We start from the raw sequence: 19818 nt of genomic DNA, 5'->3' as shown, positions 1-19818 counted from the left end.
ATTAAGTAGGCTCATTATAAGACACATTCACCTGTGCTGTGCATTTCTCAGAATTTAAACTTGGACTGTTTCAATTTTCTCTGACTGCAGAGGCAAGTAATATTAGCCATGAGTCTCGTATTGGTCTAGCTGAGAGTCTGGAATCAGAGAAGAAGACAGTTATACCACTTGTGGTCGTATCAGCCCTGACTTTTATCTGTCTAGTGATTCTTGTGGGTATTCTCATTTACTGGAGGTAAGTTGTATTTTGGTTGATCTTTTTTTCAGTTCTAAAGAGGTATGATTTGAAAAATGGATTGGCATTATTGAGCTGGTTTACAGGGGGGAGGCTGGATCTTGTCTCTTACCTTGTCTTCATATTGCTCAATATCATAAAGATGACAAAATAAGGTGGTTTCTGTCCAAAATACTCAAATGCAATTTTATTTATTTTAGCCACTGCAAATAGTTCAAATATTGATAAAACTTAGTAAACAAGAACTCATGATTGATGCCCAGAAACGAAGTGACTTAACAGAGCACTGGGTCAAGCAAGCGGGAGAAGAAAAATAAATATCATGGCGTGGAGCTTTTTTCTATCTTTCCAATCCTTTACCCATGAAAAAAGATAGTTATCAATAGAATGAGAATCTATTGTACTCAACAGGACTATATAAATAAGCAATTCATATGGCACTGTACGAGTGTGCTGACACTGTGTGGAAGACAGAAAGGGAGTAGTTTAATGATCCTATAATAGTATAACCGAACTGTTTGAAGATCATTTACTGAGTAGCTCTTAAGATGCTCTGTGATTAAAAAGTCATTCTACTTTGTGATTCTGACAAACTAAAATTAGCCCTGGTCTTTCAAAGCTTTAGTGGATAACTATGGATGTGTTTCATGTGCACATGTGCTTATGGATGTGTTTCTCTGTGACTTGATAAATTGATAAGCCAGTAAAAAGAAGTAAGATAACAGGAACTGATGGTTATTAGAAGTCATTATAACATAATCAGTAAGAGCAAAAAACTGTACCCACACTGTGAAATAAAACAGGCCAGCTAGAATGGCACAGATCTCTTCCATACAACTGAAATTACTTCCCTCAGAGAGGATAAAAAAAGTAGCTGCATTCACATTGCCTACTGGGGATGGTCTCTGCCCTGTAATAATCCCAAACTGTGTCAAACATGGTGTAAAATACTGCAAGTCGGCCTCAACTGAAAATGTACCAGGAACCTTGTCAGCCACATGGCAGTATGTCGCAATGTTCAAGACTTTGGCACTCTTCCACTGGTTCTAGTTAAAGGCAGTCTTCCTAGGGACATGTCTGCTTAAGCTCTGAAACCCCTTGCACAGCCCTAAGACTTTCTCAGGTGTATAGATTGTCAGGTAGGAAATGCTGTGGTGGGCCAGAAGGGGGAAATAAGTTGCAAAAACTTCTACTTCAGTGATTGCCAGGAATCTGGTCCTGCTTCCCCTGTGCTAACACATAAACCAGCAGCCAGAAACAGGACCTTACTCTTACAGGGACTGCACAAAGAATTGGGAAAACAGGCCCAAACATCTTCTTTCAGATGCCTCCAGAGCTTGTTTCTTCTTCTTTCATCCCAAATATCCTTCCTTAATCTAAAATGAAATAAATTGCTGGAGAACCAATAACTTTGGCCCTTTCCAAACTACTGACTACTGTAATCTCTAGGCTGTGATGTCAGGATTATGCTTACTGACTTTTCTTCTAGTCTCCTGACATTGGTTTTCTGTTGGCCTACCAGGGTGTGTCCCACATGGGGACAGAACTCATTCCACCCCTGAACAGACTAGGCTGGAGAAATTGAGTTCGAGCTTCCTTTATTCCAGGCAAGTGTGCTAGTGAGTCAGGCAGCCTTTGCCACTATTAAAGACATTTGTTCAATGAACCTTGAGAAAGATTTATTCTGCTTTTCAAAGTAGTAGTTAATTGCCGTGCTAATTGCAAAAGTGATTTCTTAGTTTATGCTTGGTTAGATAACTCTATTCTCCATCCCAGGATTTCCAGCTAACCACTTGCATTCTGAGAATCTTTTTCTGTCATTCATGTTATGCAACGTGATTGTTCATATTCAACTTCCAAAGGGTTTCATCCCTGATGCTGAACAGTATTTGAAATCTCTTCTATTTGCCAAAGAGGACCTTGCATTTAAAGACCCAGATTGTACAATGCAGTTCTAGTAATCCTACATGTTACAAGCTTGTTTTTGCCGAATAACATTGTGTTCATTTTGTATTCTTTCTCTGGGAATGAACAATTCCGTAAAACAGGTCTTTCAAAATGAAACAAAAATCCTGTTAGCAATATCTTCTTGGCTTGAATCTAATCTTTTCTGTATTTCTTGTGTACTACAAAATAAAATATGGAGCTCTTTTATTGTTAATCCTCAGATTTCTCTTGGCATTATGATAACACCAGTAACTATTTCTTATTTCAGGGGAACACAGCATAAAGACATTGCATCATAGATAGAACTTTATGGCCCTCATTAAAAGTTGCCAAAGCACTCATCTCTTTTTAAAGACTGGGAAAAAATTAAAATATTAACTTCATTGCTATGCATGTTTCATTAAGCCTGGAAAATATTTGTAGAAGCTCTGTAAGATTTTTCTAATAGATCTAGTTTGTTTTGAAATAATGACTCTTAGATGTTAATGTTACTTTTAGTATTGCACTTATTTTTCCCTAATTTGGGCCAATTATTTTCACTTATTAAAGTTCATAAAAACATTTAGGTTTACAAGAATTTATTCTATATTTCTTTTGCAGTGGTAGTCCAGAAAAACCACTGGTCTATCTCAGCTGGTCACATAAATTAATAATGCTTTGGATTGTTTCCACTATTAGCTCATTATTTGAATATTCAACAGGTGTGTTATTTGGTTTAAAACCAAATAATTACCAAGAGCAACAAGTTCCAGTCTCTCAAGGTCAAAGAAATTATTTATTTCTTCACTTTAATGACTTGTATCAGAAAAATAATTCTGTACCATCTGTTGTTTGGGTTTTGGTTTTGGGGTTTTTTTAAAATGAAATTGTTAATCAGCACTTGAGGAAATTCCTCAATCTCTTCACTATCTCATTAGGCACAATATAAATCTTTTTTTTTATAGATATTTACTTCTCTGACAGGGATTAAAACTTCTAATGGCAATATTGTCTAAAGATTGAATAATTACCAGCAAGAAAATACACAATTTTTAACAACTCTGGTTTTGTGTATCTTTTTTAATTCAAGGAATTTTCAAGCAATGTAATTTTCATTTCATTTCTTCAGCCTGATTAAGATTACAGTGGAATAAACAAGGAGATTCTTTGCCCTGTTTAGTGGCCTTGCTGTCCAGATAGACTTTCTAAAATAGCTTTAGAGGGAATTTTCTGTCCAAATCTAGAGTCTGGATCCATTTCTTTCAGTATCTGTCTACTTTCTGAGTTCTGGCAGCAGAGATGCGGCAGGAATACCTGAATGTCCTTGCTCTCTTCTTTTCTTGATGGCTTCATTATTACTATTTTACTTACTTATTCATGTTTGTTCAGATCAGCTTTTATAATGTTTATTGTACGAAGATCTTGGAGAATAGTAACATAGTAACATGTTGACAGTTATCAGTGGGCCTTGTACCATTTAAAATACTTTTTCAACAAACATATGTGAATTGTAGTAAAAGACCGGCTGAAGATAACATGAACCACAAACTACTAATGCATTTCCAGGTCCATTTGTATCTGTAGACATACTGAGTATCAGCTGCCTGTCATGCAGCCTGTTAGATATTTCATGATAGCAACACTTCAGAAATAACCAACCTGATGACAGACAACACCCTGAGTAGTTATTTGAATTTTAATTGCCTCTACCACCCTATATAAATTGAACCATACCTGTCAGAGAATATTCATTTTCTTAGCCATGATTTGACTAATACCTTGAGTCCTGTAATAAGCTTATGGTAACAGAGTTGAGAACCCTCTCTGAGGATCATTAAATTTGGACATGCAGAAAAACTTAAACCAGATTTAAATATACAGAGGCCACACTCATCCACCCATAAAGGAAAAACTTCTTAACAGTGTGCCATGTCATATATCAAAGTCTTAATAAAATCTGACAATTAAAATTCCACTTGAAAAACACATGAAAATTAATTGCAGCTATTTAAAAACTGAATCATTGACATCCATTGAGGAACTACTTATAGATCCTTTGGCTTCACTAGATCTTTAAATTATCTGTACATTTTTAAAAATCTACCTACTGGCAGATAATCCTGTGAGCTCAAAAGACACTGAAGTTTTCAGAGAAAGAAGCAATCATGCCTCTAAGACCATTCTGCATGAGCAGCAGAAGCCCAGACACATGCTCTCACAGCTCTCACAGCTGCCTCTGACTCGCAGGGTCCCGCGTGCGCTCGGTGCCCGGCTCCTGCCAGCCCCAGCGCCAGTCCCAGCCCAGCTCCCACGGGGCAGAAGCCAAGCACACAGTCTCAGCCAAGGTCCAGGACCCCAAATTCTTGAAAATCTATGTCCCCCACAGTCTGAGGCTTAGTCTTGTAGTCTCAAGTAGCTGTCATTGAAGTGCTCATTCAGATCTAGTACCCCTCCTGTCAGACCCAAGTGCTGCTGCTGCTGCTGCACACATCCAGACACTGTAATAAATTCAGTGGTTTAGCGCTGCCCCCATACATAAAGTGTGTGTTTGAACAAGTGCAGTGTCTAAATTACAAATTACAGTTTTAGGCTGGAGATCTAAGTACTGCGATGAAAGGTGTAAATTAAATAATCAGGTTATTGAGTGATGGGACCTTTGTCTGGAAGTTTGAAATAGTCATTACTTTTTTCATTAACAACAAGTGATAATTAATGATATGTGAGTATTAACATTAGGTTTAGTCATGAAGGTTTTCAGTGTTGATGCAGGAGCAGATGGAGTGCCTATTTATGAGTCTTATTACAGGTTAAATCAACTGCTATGAATTTGTCTCCCAAATGTGCTAAGGGTGTAATTTATTTTCAGCCACAATTAATTTTTAAAGATTAAAAATACATTGGCTTAGTGAGGGATAATGAGTGTATGGCATAATATGAAGACATTTTAAGTACAGCTTTAGATGTGAAAGTCATTATGCTAATTAAATTCTTTATAGCTCAATCTTTTCTCAAGCAAATAGGTGACAATGTTAGTTCATAAACCTTACATGTGATGGTTGTTCACAAGCAGTAAGCATTTGGGGAAAGGACACTTTTTGGGTTTGGAGCTTTAACATCAGACTGCTTTGGCATGTTTAGTTGGTGTACTTTTTAATAAACACTATACAGCATTCGCTGTGCCCAGCAGACAGGGCCAGACTTTCCAAAGTGTTTAATGATTTGAAGACTTGGAGACTTGCCTATGTCTCACAGATTTTTCACACAAAGTTCTGATACTAACTATATACTAACTATATACTAGCATGGAGACAGCCTCTCTCATGTCAGCAGCCACTAATGCTGATGTTAGAAACTCTAAAATTTTGAAGGGTGTTCCCAGGTTCCTCCAGGATGTGTTCTTGGTCCACATCCAAAATTGCCATTTCTAAGTAAAACCACATACATAACAGATAGTATTGCTCCAAATATCCCATGCAGAGCCAAAGTTTCTCTATGAACATCACAAATACAAATATGCTTTTAGAGAATTCTAGCTGGACTTCAGATTTCCTTGCTATGTGAATTACCAGAACTATTTTCATGCCTCTATTTTCCTTTTTAGGTAGCTGTCTGCTTTTTCTTGTGTTTTAAGAGGATCTGTACTGATAGAAAATTCACAACACATTCCGAGAATATGGGCACGTCAAATAAGCTTACAAAAATCTTTATTATCTATATTAATGGTTCTGAAAAGAATGGCAACAGCCACATATTCTCTATCTATTTCTCAAAGTATCTTCAAAATTTATATCTGTTTATAACAGATGAGAGTTTTTATGATTGCAGAGATACAGGAACAATACAGAATTTAAAATAACAGTGATTACACAAAGTAAGAAACAATCATAAAATAGCCACAGCCAATAGATTTGAAGAAGCAGAATCTTGTAAATATAAAATGAGATTAGTATTTTCATGAGGCATATATTTCTTTTTAAATTTAATGATTAGTGAATAATATTTCAGAGAGATTAACTGACCCAAAGTTAAGATTGTTATTAGTATGTCAAATCATATGGAGATTTTTTAATTAAAGAGGCTTTGCAATGCTTACAGCAGCAGTTGGTTATTCATTCCTTTGAACAGCTTGAATTCTTGAACAGATGCTATTCCTATTATCTTCACATCTGGATTATAGCACAGATACAGATGACATTGTGAATCATAGTTAAGGTTGGTGCCATTTGTATTCGTATTTCAATGTTTTTGCAACAAAACTGGCATCTCCTGGAGTTAGAAATCCCCCTGTTTCTGTCTGTCAACTTTGGGAAGTCCTCCTTGGTTAAGGTGTTCCTCAGTGCTGCGATTACACTATGAAAAGTTGTTTATCCTCAGTCACAGTAGTTCTAGAGCCACTGCTTTGGCTGTTACAGGGCATGCTGTCTTTTATTGCATTTCCATGACTGCAGTAGCATCTATCAATGAATTACCAGAACTGATCTCAAACATTGCTCCATCTTCAGGCTAACATCATCACATGAAAAGGAACAGTAATTATTTAAGTGAGTTTGGATAAGTAAGGAAGACAGTGACCTTTTTTGTACTTGGAGTTATGCAGCATATACAGTAGCTCCTGATGCAGAGTTTCTCTTTCAGCTGTCACTATGTCTGATGTGTGCTCTATCTTCTGCCTCTGGTATAGGTAAAGATGCATGAACTATGTATTATGCTGAGGTAATGTAGTAACTTCATGTTGTATGCATAATTTGGTGATGTGCTGGGAGAATATTTCTATTGTAGCAGTAGTATTTGAAACTCCATGAAAATTGATTTTCAAAACCATGATTTTTCTTTCTGACTGAACATTATCATCTCAGATAATGTTTTCATGGGATTTTGTTGGTTTCTTTTTTTTCTTTCTTTTTTTTTTTCAATTTTTTTTGTATATTTATTCCTCTCTAGGAAATGTTTTCAGACTGCTCATTTTTATTTAGAAGATAATACATCACCTCGAGTGATTTCTGCTCCCCCAGCTCCAATCTTCCCAGTCTCAGGTATTTCTGGCAACTGTTCTGTGGATTGGCATTAACTGTAGGAAGATGCTGCTTTATATGTGTCAATATGAATTCTTCAAATACTATAACATCTGTAAACCAGAGATTTATAACCTCTTGTACAAATCTGTGTAAACAGGTACACTTGATATTGGCAGACTTGTGTTATTAATAGTTTCTTCTGTAGGTAACACAGACGAGAAATATCTTCAGTTTATAGTGTTGCCTTAAGGATACTCTGTGCTTTGTAGCCATTTTAAGTGTAGCCTCCCTAGAGTGGCTGCTCATGTAGTCATCTGAGCTACACTAAATAGCTCTACAGGATTACACCAGCAACAGATTCTGTTGTATTTCTGCCTCTAATTGGATTTGTCACCTGGGTATAGAACATGTCCTGTTCTTTTTACTAGCAGATTGAGGATGTGCCTCATCTGTCTCCATTTCACTTGCAATTACAGTGTGTTCTTATACTTATAAATTTTACTGGCATAATTACTATAATATAGTTATGTGAACCTCTCATTAAAATAATACAGAAGTTCACAATATTATTAGCATTTTCTGATTCTATATCAACCACATTTATTTGGATACTCAGTTTTCTTTCTTTTCTCAAAGAATATCACAGAAGTGCATGCAGCCTTCCAGCTTTTTCAGTCTGTGTAGGATGAAATAGATTAATTTAATTCATCTATTTAAACCCAAAATAGACTAATTCTAAAGCAGATCCTAAGCCACATTTTCACCTATGAGACAAGTTTATCTTGTTCCACAAGTGATATTTTTGCAAACTGTGCTATTATACAAGGAGATGGGTTTTCATGGAATGACTAAAGGAGGAAAATCAGCCTTTGTGTGAATAACTAATAAACACAATTAAATAAATCCGAAACATTGGGCTTCCATTGTAACATTGATGAATTGTAGACATCTTCAAATGCACCTTGCATGGATTGACGCCATTAGGAGATTTATAACCTATTACTACATGGTTAAAAAGCAGAGCTATGTCTTGATTTCAGAAAACATTATTATATATGAATGTCAAGCAGCAATCATAGGAAATCTCTGCTTTAACTCTCCACCATTAACTGTATTGCACTACAACTGTATCATTTTCTTATAGTTTTTCCTGACCAGCTCACCTCGGGGGGAAAGTGTTTTCCATTTCATAATTGCACTTACAGTTATTCTGAGTGTATAAAATGCATGTTTTGAAACTGGAGGTTTTCCTTCTGAAATGGTGATTAATATTAAAGAGAAATTTTTTTCTCAGTGACTGAAAATATGAAAAATATTTTATGGAAAAAGCTGCAAGCACTGAGGAAATAGTTTTATTTTGCATGCAACAGATGTCAAGTGACCAGTTGTTGTGTTTCTTATTGCACAAATGTTTCAACAGTGTAATTTTACAATTGCATCTAATTACTCTATAATATTAGGCAGGAAGAGCATTTTGCAACTGCAACTGCTAAATTTAATTCTTATGGTTGTGACCAAAATCACACTCCACAGATCTCATAATATATTAAGTTTTCTTTCCATATAATTATATATTAAGTTTTCCTTCCTTTCACTGGCAGAGATAGGAGATCTGCAGTTATTCACAGAAAATATCATGGCTCTTCACAGCACAATTCAAAGAGGCACTTAAATAGTAATGAATTACAGAGTAGGATTCAGATCCACTATCAAACTCTAAGTAGTTTGAAGTGATACTTGCCATCCAGATATAAAATATATTCCTGGGTTCAGAAGTGATTGAGTTGGGAGATTTGCATGGGCAAGGAAACAAAACCTAAGATTTATTTCCATTATTGTACTCACTCTTTGGGTCATTTACCTTCCCTTCTGGTTTTGTGTTTGCATACCATGAGGATAAACACTTCATGCCAGGTTTCATCTCCAAAGTGTGAAGATTGTACTACATATTTGTTCAGTTTCTCTTATTCTTGACTGGATAGATTCGCTTTTTATATTCAGATCCAGTCATATAAGTTGGAGACCAGATAGATCTTAGTACAAATCAAATTCTTGGTAACTGAAAGCTAAAATTGTTAGGTGGGCTAAATACTCAACATCTGTTGATATGAACAACAGGTCCTTGTTCAATGTTTCTAACAGTTTGTTCACATACGAAATGGTGATGTAATTACAGATTGTGAAATAAACATATTTTTAAACCATGAAAGGCTTTAAAAAACCCCAACAAAATTATTCTTCAGAACCAAAACTAAGTCAAATAATTAGCAGTGATCCTTTAGCAGATAATTAGCAAACAGATAACTTTGTTTACACAGTATGTTTGCAGTAAAGAGAAGATTAAAAGTCCCAAAGGTTTTTGATGTTATTTCTGATGCATATTCTACACAAGTGTTTTTTGTATTTGTTTAAAGTAAAATGGAGATGTTACATTAATCCTTGAGATTATTTATTCCTTGAGAGTGTAAAAGTTTTCTTTGTGGGTAGCCAAAGAGTCTTAAATATAAATATTTCATCTAAAACTTGAAGTATGAAGCGTTATATGAAAATCTGTGGCCAGTACTGCCATGATCAGACATGAGATTATTATCAATAGATAATCATAGAATCACAAGGAGAGCTGGGAGAAAATTCTGTATGGAAAATAATCACTTATGCAGTAAAAGATGAAAATTAATTCCTGTTTCTTTTGGATGACAGTGCAAACATGCAAGTGCCAGTTAGTATGAAAATACTGGCATAATGCTGCTTTAATTTAGTAGGCTTGGGACTATGTGGCTCCAAGTTCCAGTGCAACACTAATCAGTGTGGAGCACCCGGACAATTCTGCCTAATCATTCCTACTTTATCAGTATTATTCAGAGCTGTGCTCTCTCCTTTTGAACATCTTGCAGCAAAGAGCCAATCCTCCCACATCTCCTTGACTTCACAGGAGTATTTTGTGCATTCTTCTATTTACAGACAAGCTCAGTATCCTGCAGAATCAGCACTTTGATTTGGAGCGCTGACAGACAGAGCAAGACCTAGCAAGGCATTTTCATTATCTTCTTTCCAATAATAATTTAGAAATGTACAAGTATTAGGTAACTATTTTAGAAATGTTAACGACATCAACGGATGTTGTATTTTTTTTTGGGAGTTGTATATCTAAAGTTCATGCCAAGAACTTTATTTCAGGATGTTTTGTGGATTGCCTACATAAAAACTTCATTATATGTCACTGGCTTTTTATTGAACATAAATATATTTTTTGTCTTTTCCCACCTCTAAGATGATGTTGGAGCAATTCCAATAAAGCATTTTCCCAAACATGTTGCAGATTTACATGCAAGTAATGGTTTTTCTGAAGAATTTGAGGTATGGCTCTATGATGTCATCTTTTTATTAGCATTTGTAAATAATATTAAGTTTAAATGCCTGTAAACAAAAATTGGGGCATTACATTATGACTTGGGTACCAATTTCATGAATGCATGTAAATGTGAGTGTTTCGAGCTCAGTATGGATTTGATGCATAAAGCCTAGGGAGATTCCTAAAATCAGGACTAGAATGCAAATGGGAGTGTTTATTATTGTAATAAAATACTGAATAACTGTATGAGTAAACTGTGCAAAGGTAGTGTAATGTATATGGTTTATCAGAGTGATATATCTAAAGTTTTTCAAATACTAATGAAAATTGAATTTTGCAGAAGCTATCTTCATTTGCTTGTTCTATTTACAGAGAAAATAAAATTGAAGTAATAATGAGTACATGTGACAACACTTGTGATTAGCAGGGGAGCTAATGTAGTCTTCATGTGGTAGTGAAAGTTTTACAGTTCCTCTCCTAAAGTATATGGTTCATGAGGTATTTCAAAATGTTGAAACATATGCTCTAATCATATGCTGTTACTATCACCATATGTAATGAATGATCCTCATTGTTTTTCCCACTCATGTATTGCAATCAATTTAAATACAGATATGTTCTAACTTAGTTAACATAAGCATTAAAACCCCCAAATACTAATTAAAGCTGTGGCATTAGCAATTTTTACAAGAGATTTCTAATAGAATCAGTCAGTTGGGATGGAAACAAGTATTTTAGCAGATCTATATTAATGTAAAATATTATTATAATATTCCTGTTGCAAAAACAATAATGAAAGTAAAAATTGCAAGTTTTGCATCTTTAGGTTTTGCTTTTGTTTCCCCAGCCAATGTATTGTGATCCAGTGGACCAAAAATTCCATGTTCTTCACACAACCTTCTTCATCAGCATTTCCTCTTCAGTTTATTTAACATTCAGAATATCTGTTTGATTGTGGGACCAAATTTGTAAATACTTGTGCATGTCCAGTACATATTACTTACACATGTGCATATGCACTGATGGAACTGGACTCCATCTTGATTAGCTATTAATAAGAGCAGATGTTGAAGGACTGTATGCAAATACAATGGATACAAAGTTCTTTCAGCATTAGTCAGTACAGCAGTACAGAAATCAGATTGTTCATTCTAAATTGATCTTTTCCTATAATTTTACTTATAAATTATGGCAGTGATCTAAAGACCAAATACAGTGCATGTCACTGAGCGACAGCTGCACCATCTGAAATCCTTCATCCTAGTTTTAACTATTACAAAAAAAAAAAAAATCAGTGTCCTTATCATTTCATGGAGATCTTTTTTGGCTTTATGGACTACCCCAGAAGTAGTGTTCAGTTCTTTTCTCTACTGATAGAGAACTTAGAAGACTGGGAAAAACTGAAATATAGTCATTGTCTTTGCAGAATTAGCATGTATTTGAAGAGTACAAGGGTGGTTCAGATTTTTTTTTGGGGGGAGGGGGGTAGCAAGGGGTTTTTTATATCACCGCAAAATAACTCATTTAAAATCTAATTTTTAAACTGAAAACAAATTTTCAAATATGTATTTAAGTAGATTAAGGTGTTTGACATTAAAATGAATTATTAAGAATGTTGGGAAACACCATTAGTACTTTTAGTGATGGCAATGTATTTGCTGTTTAAAAGTGTGGACCTTATAAATGCTTGAGTTTCCTGAGAGCTAAAGTAATCTATAAAATGAATTAAGACTTTGTGCCTGTCTTATCAAGCCTGTCTCTATTTTTATAAAATTGTTGGCTTCACTGTGAAACCATTGGCAGCCTGAATGAGGGCTGTAGCTCTTTCCCCAGAGTGCTCTGAGGTTGGCTGAACTGCACACAGTCCTGCTTCAGTGAATGCAAAGAGAGCAAAAGCATTCCCCAGAGAAACTAATGCATTTATAATGACACATAAAAATTCCAGTGAACTCTTACATATATAGATAATCTGGCTAAAAACTTGATGTTGCTCATACGTACAAGCTTTCACTGGCATAAGGTCTAACATTAAAGATAGGAAAACAAATGCCAACATTTTAATTGGAAAAATTACCTCATTTCCTTTAGGACCTATGTCAAAATATTCAGTTTTGTTGTTATTATGGATATATTGCATGACCATAACTGTTTCCATATAGTAATTGTAATTTATATAAACACTTATCCATTTGTTCTGTGCTGTGGAATTTGATTTTTTTTACTTTTTTTGCATTCATTCCCTCATTAGACACTGAAAGAGTTTTATCAGGTAAGGAATTATTTCACTGCAATTTTTTTAGCAATGAAGTAGTTATAAAATATCATAGATAATTTGGTATACGGTTGTGGTTCTTTTCATGCTTGCTTACTGAATTTAAAGACATTTTATGTATCTTAATAGTTACTTAAGTATGACATACTTTTTTTTCAGGAAATCCAGAGCTGTACTGTAGATCTAGGTATTACATCAGACAGCTCTAATCACCCTGACAACAAGAATAAGAATCGATACATAAACATCGTTGCTTGTAAGTAAAGGCATCATTTGTTTTGTGTGAGAAATCATTATAAACAAGTGCAGATTTATATGTTATTAGTGGGAGTAAAAACACTTCTACACTGAAACCTCCAGCTACTGATCAGCAAAGTGCTTCTTGAAAAGGAGTTAGCATCAGATTTCATATTTCTTCAAGTTAGTCCTCTGACATTCTGCTGCTTTGGTGAGCATGTGTTAGCAAGATATATTTGTGTCTTCTGCAATGACCCAAAGGGAGTTGGAAGATTTCGCTATAATGCCATTAGAAAGCTAAAGAAGCTTTTATTGACAAAATTAATCCATCTTTGATTTAGAAAAATGGTGATTTATTGTCTCCATGAGCTCAAAATCCCTGGATATATTTACTGTCAAATATAAACATAAATGTTCTGGTTTTATGTTGTGTTATGCCTGGCAACAACGTAATGCAACAGCTACATTAGCCAGTACACTTGTTTGCCCATTGCACCACTCTCCCAGATTTTTCTTCTCTGAAACACATCTATTCAGGTTTTTTAATCTCTTTTTCAAGCTATTTCCTCTGAGTTTTTGATAATTTCATGGCTCAATACTTTTTTTTAACTCTGTATACCATTTCAACTTTGTTCTGATTACAAGAAAGCTCCAAATTAAATATATCTTCAGCATGCAGTGTCACTAAAGCTTAATTAAAAAAGTCAGAACTGAGTCAGCTGTCAGGCAGAAGACAATGTAAACCAGCAACAAGAAATGCCAATCCCCCTGGCTAAAGATGTCTCGAAAGGGACAAAAACTCAGGGATATTCCTTTGCCACTCTTTTTTGTACCTGATCATACAAAAGGTGCTAGCCCAGGGGTTGTTTTATTAAAAAGCAGTGCAGAGGCAGCTTAGGGCAGCTGAAGTAGCAAGAATTGTCCTCTATAAGTGACTTGAGTGTAGTTCTTACAATCAGTGCAGGCTACAGAACACTTCAGCTCACCCTGGTGTAGTTACTGCTGACTCTTCAGATAACCAGCATTTTCAAAGTCCATTCCTCTCCAGAGTCCACTCTTTCAACTTGGAATTAAAGTACCTCAACGCTGGTGCCTGCTGTCATTTTGAGACATCCCACTGTGCAGATTTGGCAGTCATGACACAGGACTTATGGAAGACCTATTCACCTTTACAAGTGGCAGCTAGAGACCGTAGGGGAAGTATGTCATAGTGGCTAAAATGACCCCAGGTGCTGCTGTGCAGGCCACTAGATTCTGGATCCCTTCAAACTTTGGATTCATTTCTTTATTTTTCCACAAATTAGAATTTTTAATCTCATACCTAAGGAGACGATTTTTACCTATGTGATTGTTACTGTATTGGTCTTATGTATTATAAAAATGCACTTCATTATTTCTATGAGAAAGAATATAATTCTTACCAAAAATTACTTATTTTCTCCCTTGTTTTACTGCAGATGATCATACTAGGGTTAAATTAGCACAGCTTGCTGAAAAGGATGGAAAACTGACTGATTACATTAATGCCAATTATGTCGATGTAAGTGCCTTTTTCTATCCATTGGCCCATTGATCTGTCAGCCTTTTCTGTAAAAAAAATTATGTATGGAGATTAATAGATTTAATTCAAAAAAAGTATCACAATATTACAGATTCTGTTAAAAAAATGTTGTGGTCTAAGTTAAGCCTACAAATTTAAAGCAAAGGTAAAATGCCAATTCTCTATTGAATCCATCTTGATATTGTAGCAGCTTAATGAGGGGCATTCTTAAAGAAAAAATGTCCTGTCACATCCAAGTCGTTTTAGAACTATATCTCATCTGAGTGGTTAATTCTTCCATCTGAGATAATCTCATGAGAGGAAGATGCCATTTGGCTCAGAGGTTCACCAAGATACCATTGCCAGTTTTCATTACATAATTATTTACATGTGAATGATCATATTTCATTTTGTAAACCACTTTTGCAATACATGTCTGTGTGTCTTATAATCACTGTCATGTCAGTGTTCTGCCTAAACATGGGCATTTGAACATAAATATCCTATTTTTTGGAAGGATAAACATTGGCATAACAGTTTTATTCATATGTCATCTGATACCACAGGGTTCCCACAGTGTCGATAGTTAAAAATTTAAAAGCACTTAAAAGCTTTTCAGAGTCTTTAAAAATAAATACATTAAATGTAATGTACATTTTCCAAACTCCCAAACTCCATTTGCTCATGGACAATGATTTGACAAATGTCATGTGTTATATTTCAATTTAGGGCTACAACAAGCCAAAAGCCTACATTGCAGCTCAAGGGCCACTAAAATCAACAGCAGAAGATTTCTGGAGAATGATATGGGAACATAATGTGGAAGTTATTGTGATGATAACTAATCTCATTGAGAAAGGAAGGGTATGATTACTGTTGTCCATCTTTTACTTCTTTGATGTTGGTAGATCTACCTGTAGCAAACTCCTGTCTTTCTTTTTAAAATCTGGTTTAGTCAATTATTGAGCAAAAAGTAATAATTTTTAGTAGTTGCTTGTACCTGGATTGGCTACAGAAGTATGCAGTTGAGGATTTGTAGCATGAAGCTAAAGAAAATACTCAATAAATCTTGCATATACCATGGTCTAATCACAAAAAAATCTTATACTGAAAAAAACTACCCATATATAATATGAGTGGACAGACTGTGGGCCTAGTGCCCATGTTCTGCTACCAATCTGCTTAGCTCCTTGCCATCTTGCACTTTGTCAGGGTTGCCTTGGATCTTGGAAAGGAGAAAAATGTAGTTCAAGTGAATTTTCCTGGATATTCACTGCCTGCTCTCTGTTAACATGCCACAGTACTCACAGCTCCTTTTCTTCTACATGACTAGAGACGCATTTGTCCAGTGAGACCAAATGAGGACACATCCCATCACAGGGTGTGTGTTCCTCTGATTACGTGATGTACCCTGGGGTCACAAGAGGAGACATTTCAGCACACTTGCCACACACTGGCAACAATGCCTAAAATGAATGCAAATCTTACCATACAACCTATAAAGCATCTCTGTATCTCTTGATACAGACACAGCAATTGCAGATGAGGGCTGACTGGGAACACCAATTCATTTGCAACACCATGCTACAAACAAGCACGCTTCTAGTACTCTTAGGGAAGGCTGTAGGATTACCCAACCAAAAGGCTGGACATATCACAACTCTCTCCTGTATATTCTAGCCATACACAGGCTTGCCCTTGCTACCAATATAAATATATTCTGCCTATACTATAAACTAATCAGAAGCCACATACAATTCTAGTGATTTGGATGCATTCCTATTTTTCCTATAGATCATGTTATTTTCTTTAGACCCTTTTAACTCTGATAGTATGATTTAACCTTTTTTTTTTTTTTTTTTTTTTTTTTTTTTTTTTTTTTTTTAATTTTCCAAATAGGAAGCCTCTTTGCACATCTATCCCTCTATGGTACAAAATAATTATTTGCTCTCCTGCACAGAATAACATGTCTGTTGTAAACTGGATATATTGACAGTCCCAATACAAAGTTTTGTGCTTTACTCTGCTCTTAAATTTGAACATTTTGGCTTACAAGTTTGACATTTTATGGGGTTTTTTTTTCTATTATTTTTTAGAGAAATTTTCTAACAGAGAAAATTTATTTCTAACAGAGAAAATGTGACCAGTACTGGCCTGCTGAAGGTAGTGAAGAATATGGGAATTTCTTGGTTACTCAGAAGAGTGTTCATGTACTTGCCTATTACACTGTGAGGAATTTTACTCTTAGAAACACCAAGATCAAAAAGGTTTGTGGCATCCTAAAAACACAAGTGGGCAAAAGGAAGTGTTCAAAGATGCTCAGAATATTTTTAAGGCAGTTGACATCTCTTTTCTGCTGTATATGTAAAGCTGAATCCTATAGATCTCAGCCAGCAAGATGCTCGTCAACTTCAGTTAATTTGACCAGACAAACAAACTCAGAAAGCTGTAGAACCATCAGAGAAAAAGCAGTGATCACATTGGAGAGCTGATGTGGACTTTGCCTGCCTGGGTAGCAGAATGATACATTCTCAGAAAGAGAGCAACTTGAAGAAAATATGGTATGAGTTTAATTACCCACCTCAGCTCTCCATTTACCTTTTTAAAGACTGGTGAATACACTATGTTTTATTGTAATCAGAACCACCATGATCTGAGCTCAGGAGGGTGATGTTAATTACTTTGGAAAGAATTCTAAAAGTTTTATTTATTCTGGCCATATAAATATCTGAGATATCTAGCCTCTCACCCTCCCTGCATAATTAGTACATAACATTCAGCATTTATTATCAAATAATTTATTCTGCCTATTTTAGGAACCAATCTCTGAATGAGATCAACTGCTTTCTGAAGGCATCCCTACCTCTGAGTTGCCATGGAGGAAGGGAGCTTAGAAAAGCAGCCTACAAAAGGCTACTTACCTTGTAGATCACTAAAGCTGGTTGAGATGAAACCTACTCGTTCTGTTCACTCAACAGAGGAGCAGAGTGGCAGGAAGAGCTGGTGACTCTTGAGAGCAGCTGTAATTTGTTACCCTCCAGTGCTCTTAATCTTTTTCTATGGCTTTCTGAGGCAGTGTCAGGTCATTTTTTCACTCAGTGGGCAAGCTGGAAAAGCAGAAGCACTGGTCCTTCCCCTCCTCTTTGAAGGCTGGAATATTAGAGCCAGATGGAATGCTTTGAGCTAAGTAGGGATAGTACTAGTTCAACAGCTAACAGGTATGGAAATGAAATGAAGGAAGGTATGGGCTGCTTACATGTAGAATTGTTCCTTTGTTGCAGGGCTCCCAGAAAGGGAGGTCCAGTGGTCGCATAGTGACTCAGTACCATTATACCCAGTGGCCTGACATGGGTGTTCCGGAATATACCCTGCCCGTTCTCACCTTCGTGCGGAAGGCGTCGCATGCGAAGCGCCACGCTGTCGGGCCTGTTGTGGTTCATTGCAGGTGTGGTTTCTAGTGCTGTAAGGTTCACTCCACTTTTGTTTTGCAGAAGAAAAGGATTTTTCAGTGGTGGGTTAAGCAAAATTTCACTCTTGCATTTAATGATTTCTGATGGAGTAAGATTAACTTCTTAGCTGATATTCTTATCTGATATATCTCTCTCCTTCATAAGGCAAACTAATCAATTGTGCCACTTCTGTAAATCTGTAAATCTCCATAAACAAGATGATGCTGTTCTGCACCATGTTCTTTTTTTTCTTTCTTTTTTTTTTTTTTTTTTTTTTTTTGCTAAACTGCTTTTACTTCTATTTTGTTCACATTTCTGTACTGCTATCTTGAATGCCATGAGTTTACCAGATACACGTGTGGGGATAATTGTTTCATTTCTGCAAATATATTGTTAGGATGCTTTTGGCTCATGCTTTCTTTGGTGCAGGGATACTCTGTAATCCTAAGAGGAGCTCTGTGTACAAAAGAAGATTCCCTCTCTTCCTGGCTGAACTACAACTCTGCTGTTTTTAACATTCTCTGGGCTCTAGCAGTCATTTGCAATGGAGGAGCGTTCTGGGGAGCAGTTGAGGTCTGCATGTGCCGCAGTGTGCAGGCAGGTGTTCTGTCAGTGCTCACTAAAAGTGGCAGCCCAGGGAAAATTGGTTAAAAAGGGCTTGTAGGGCCTGGAATGACTTCACAATGCCCATGAAGGACCGGGTTATTGTAAAAATATATAAGCAGGTTCTGGTTTTCCACTGTAGTACCTCACCTTTGATGGAACATTTGGAAAGAGAACCTCCTCATGAATTCTGTCCTTCTGGAGCTGACACTGAGAAAGCCAACAGGTAAAGTCACCTCACAAATGCTGCAAATGAAGATATTTTACTTGTGGGATTATCTAATCTGACTGACATGTATTTTTAGCTTGGAAAATGAAAATTCCATATCTTGTTGTTCTGCTGCTATTTACATCCTGCCTGTTCTTGGGAAATTCAAAATGTCAAGTCTGAGATTGCTGAGATATCAGCAATACATTAGGAGTCAATTAAATTGAGTTTTTAAGAAGTGAACAGTGGTAAATTGTGTGGCTTCAGTCAGACCACTCCCTTGGGTCATAAGTATAACTCACCTCTGTCTGTAAGCAGTTTTATACAGTTTTTAGCTAAACTGACTACATGCACTATGGAATTTCAAAGGAATCATCTCATGTTTAAAATATAAATTTTATTTGTATTTTTTTTATTTATTTGTATTTATTTGTATTTACAGGCTATATTGAAGACACAAATGATGAGATTCATAGAACTTATTTTATCTGTTTTTATTTGGTACTTTTCATGTTTTGTCTTTCATAACAAGTACAGATGGTGTCTGGTAATCTTTGTACTTCTTTGTGTCTAACAGGGTATTAACAACCTGGACCTGTGAGTTTCATATCTTACTTATTTAGACAGTTTATTACAGCAATCTGATCTCACTCTACCTATGCTCTGTGCCCCCTCTGTGGCAGAAGTGAGATGACTGAATTAGCATGTATGGACTGAGTTGGATCTGCCCACAGGGGACCATGCAGACCCAGCACAGTGCTGCTCTCAAGTTACATGTACAGTATACATAATGTTCCTTCATATCTTAGAGGGGAATTACAACTGACTATTTACCATATATGACTAGATAACAAAAACTGACTTCTTGACCTTGTACTTCCTACCCAGATATTTTATAAAAGAAATTTTTTTCTCTAATTTTATTATACAGCTGGTTACTACATTAATCGGAGTTCATAACAGGAATGAGTTGATTAACAC

The 19818-nt window shown here is 35.9% G+C and overlaps 1 protein-coding gene across 6 annotated transcripts in view; it reads left to right on the top strand.

Annotated features, from left to right (window-relative positions):
• The window catches only part of PTPRZ1 (protein tyrosine phosphatase receptor type Z1), a 131974-nt gene that overhangs the window by 104007 nt on the left and 8149 nt on the right, over positions 1 to 19818 (top strand). For 2 of the 6 annotated variants that reach the window (XM_021553445.3, XM_021553442.3), the window contains exons 13-22: positions 91 to 235; positions 7103 to 7194; positions 10448 to 10533; positions 12777 to 12797; positions 12960 to 13056; positions 14495 to 14577; positions 15307 to 15441; positions 16710 to 16844; positions 17859 to 18022; positions 18772 to 18855. In XM_021553445.3, the coding sequence (XP_021409120.2) occupies positions 91 to 235; positions 7103 to 7194; positions 10448 to 10533; positions 12777 to 12797; positions 12960 to 13056; positions 14495 to 14577; positions 15307 to 15441; positions 16710 to 16844; positions 17859 to 18022; positions 18772 to 18855 (1042 nt within the window). The remainder of the gene's footprint in view (positions 1 to 90; positions 236 to 7102; positions 7195 to 10447; positions 10534 to 12776; positions 12798 to 12959; positions 13057 to 14494; positions 14578 to 15306; positions 15442 to 16709; positions 16845 to 17858; positions 18023 to 18771; positions 18856 to 19818) is intronic. The other 4 variants (XM_021553447.2, XM_021553446.3, XM_021553443.3 and 1 more) reach the window with 3 other exon arrangements.

The sequence above is a fragment of the Lonchura striata genome, chromosome 5 (genome assembly GCF_046129695.1).
Source record: "Lonchura striata isolate bLonStr1 chromosome 5, bLonStr1.mat, whole genome shotgun sequence".
NCBI lineage: Eukaryota > Metazoa > Chordata > Aves > Passeriformes > Estrildidae > Lonchura > Lonchura striata.
This window is presented reverse-complemented; position numbering and strand designations above follow the sequence as displayed.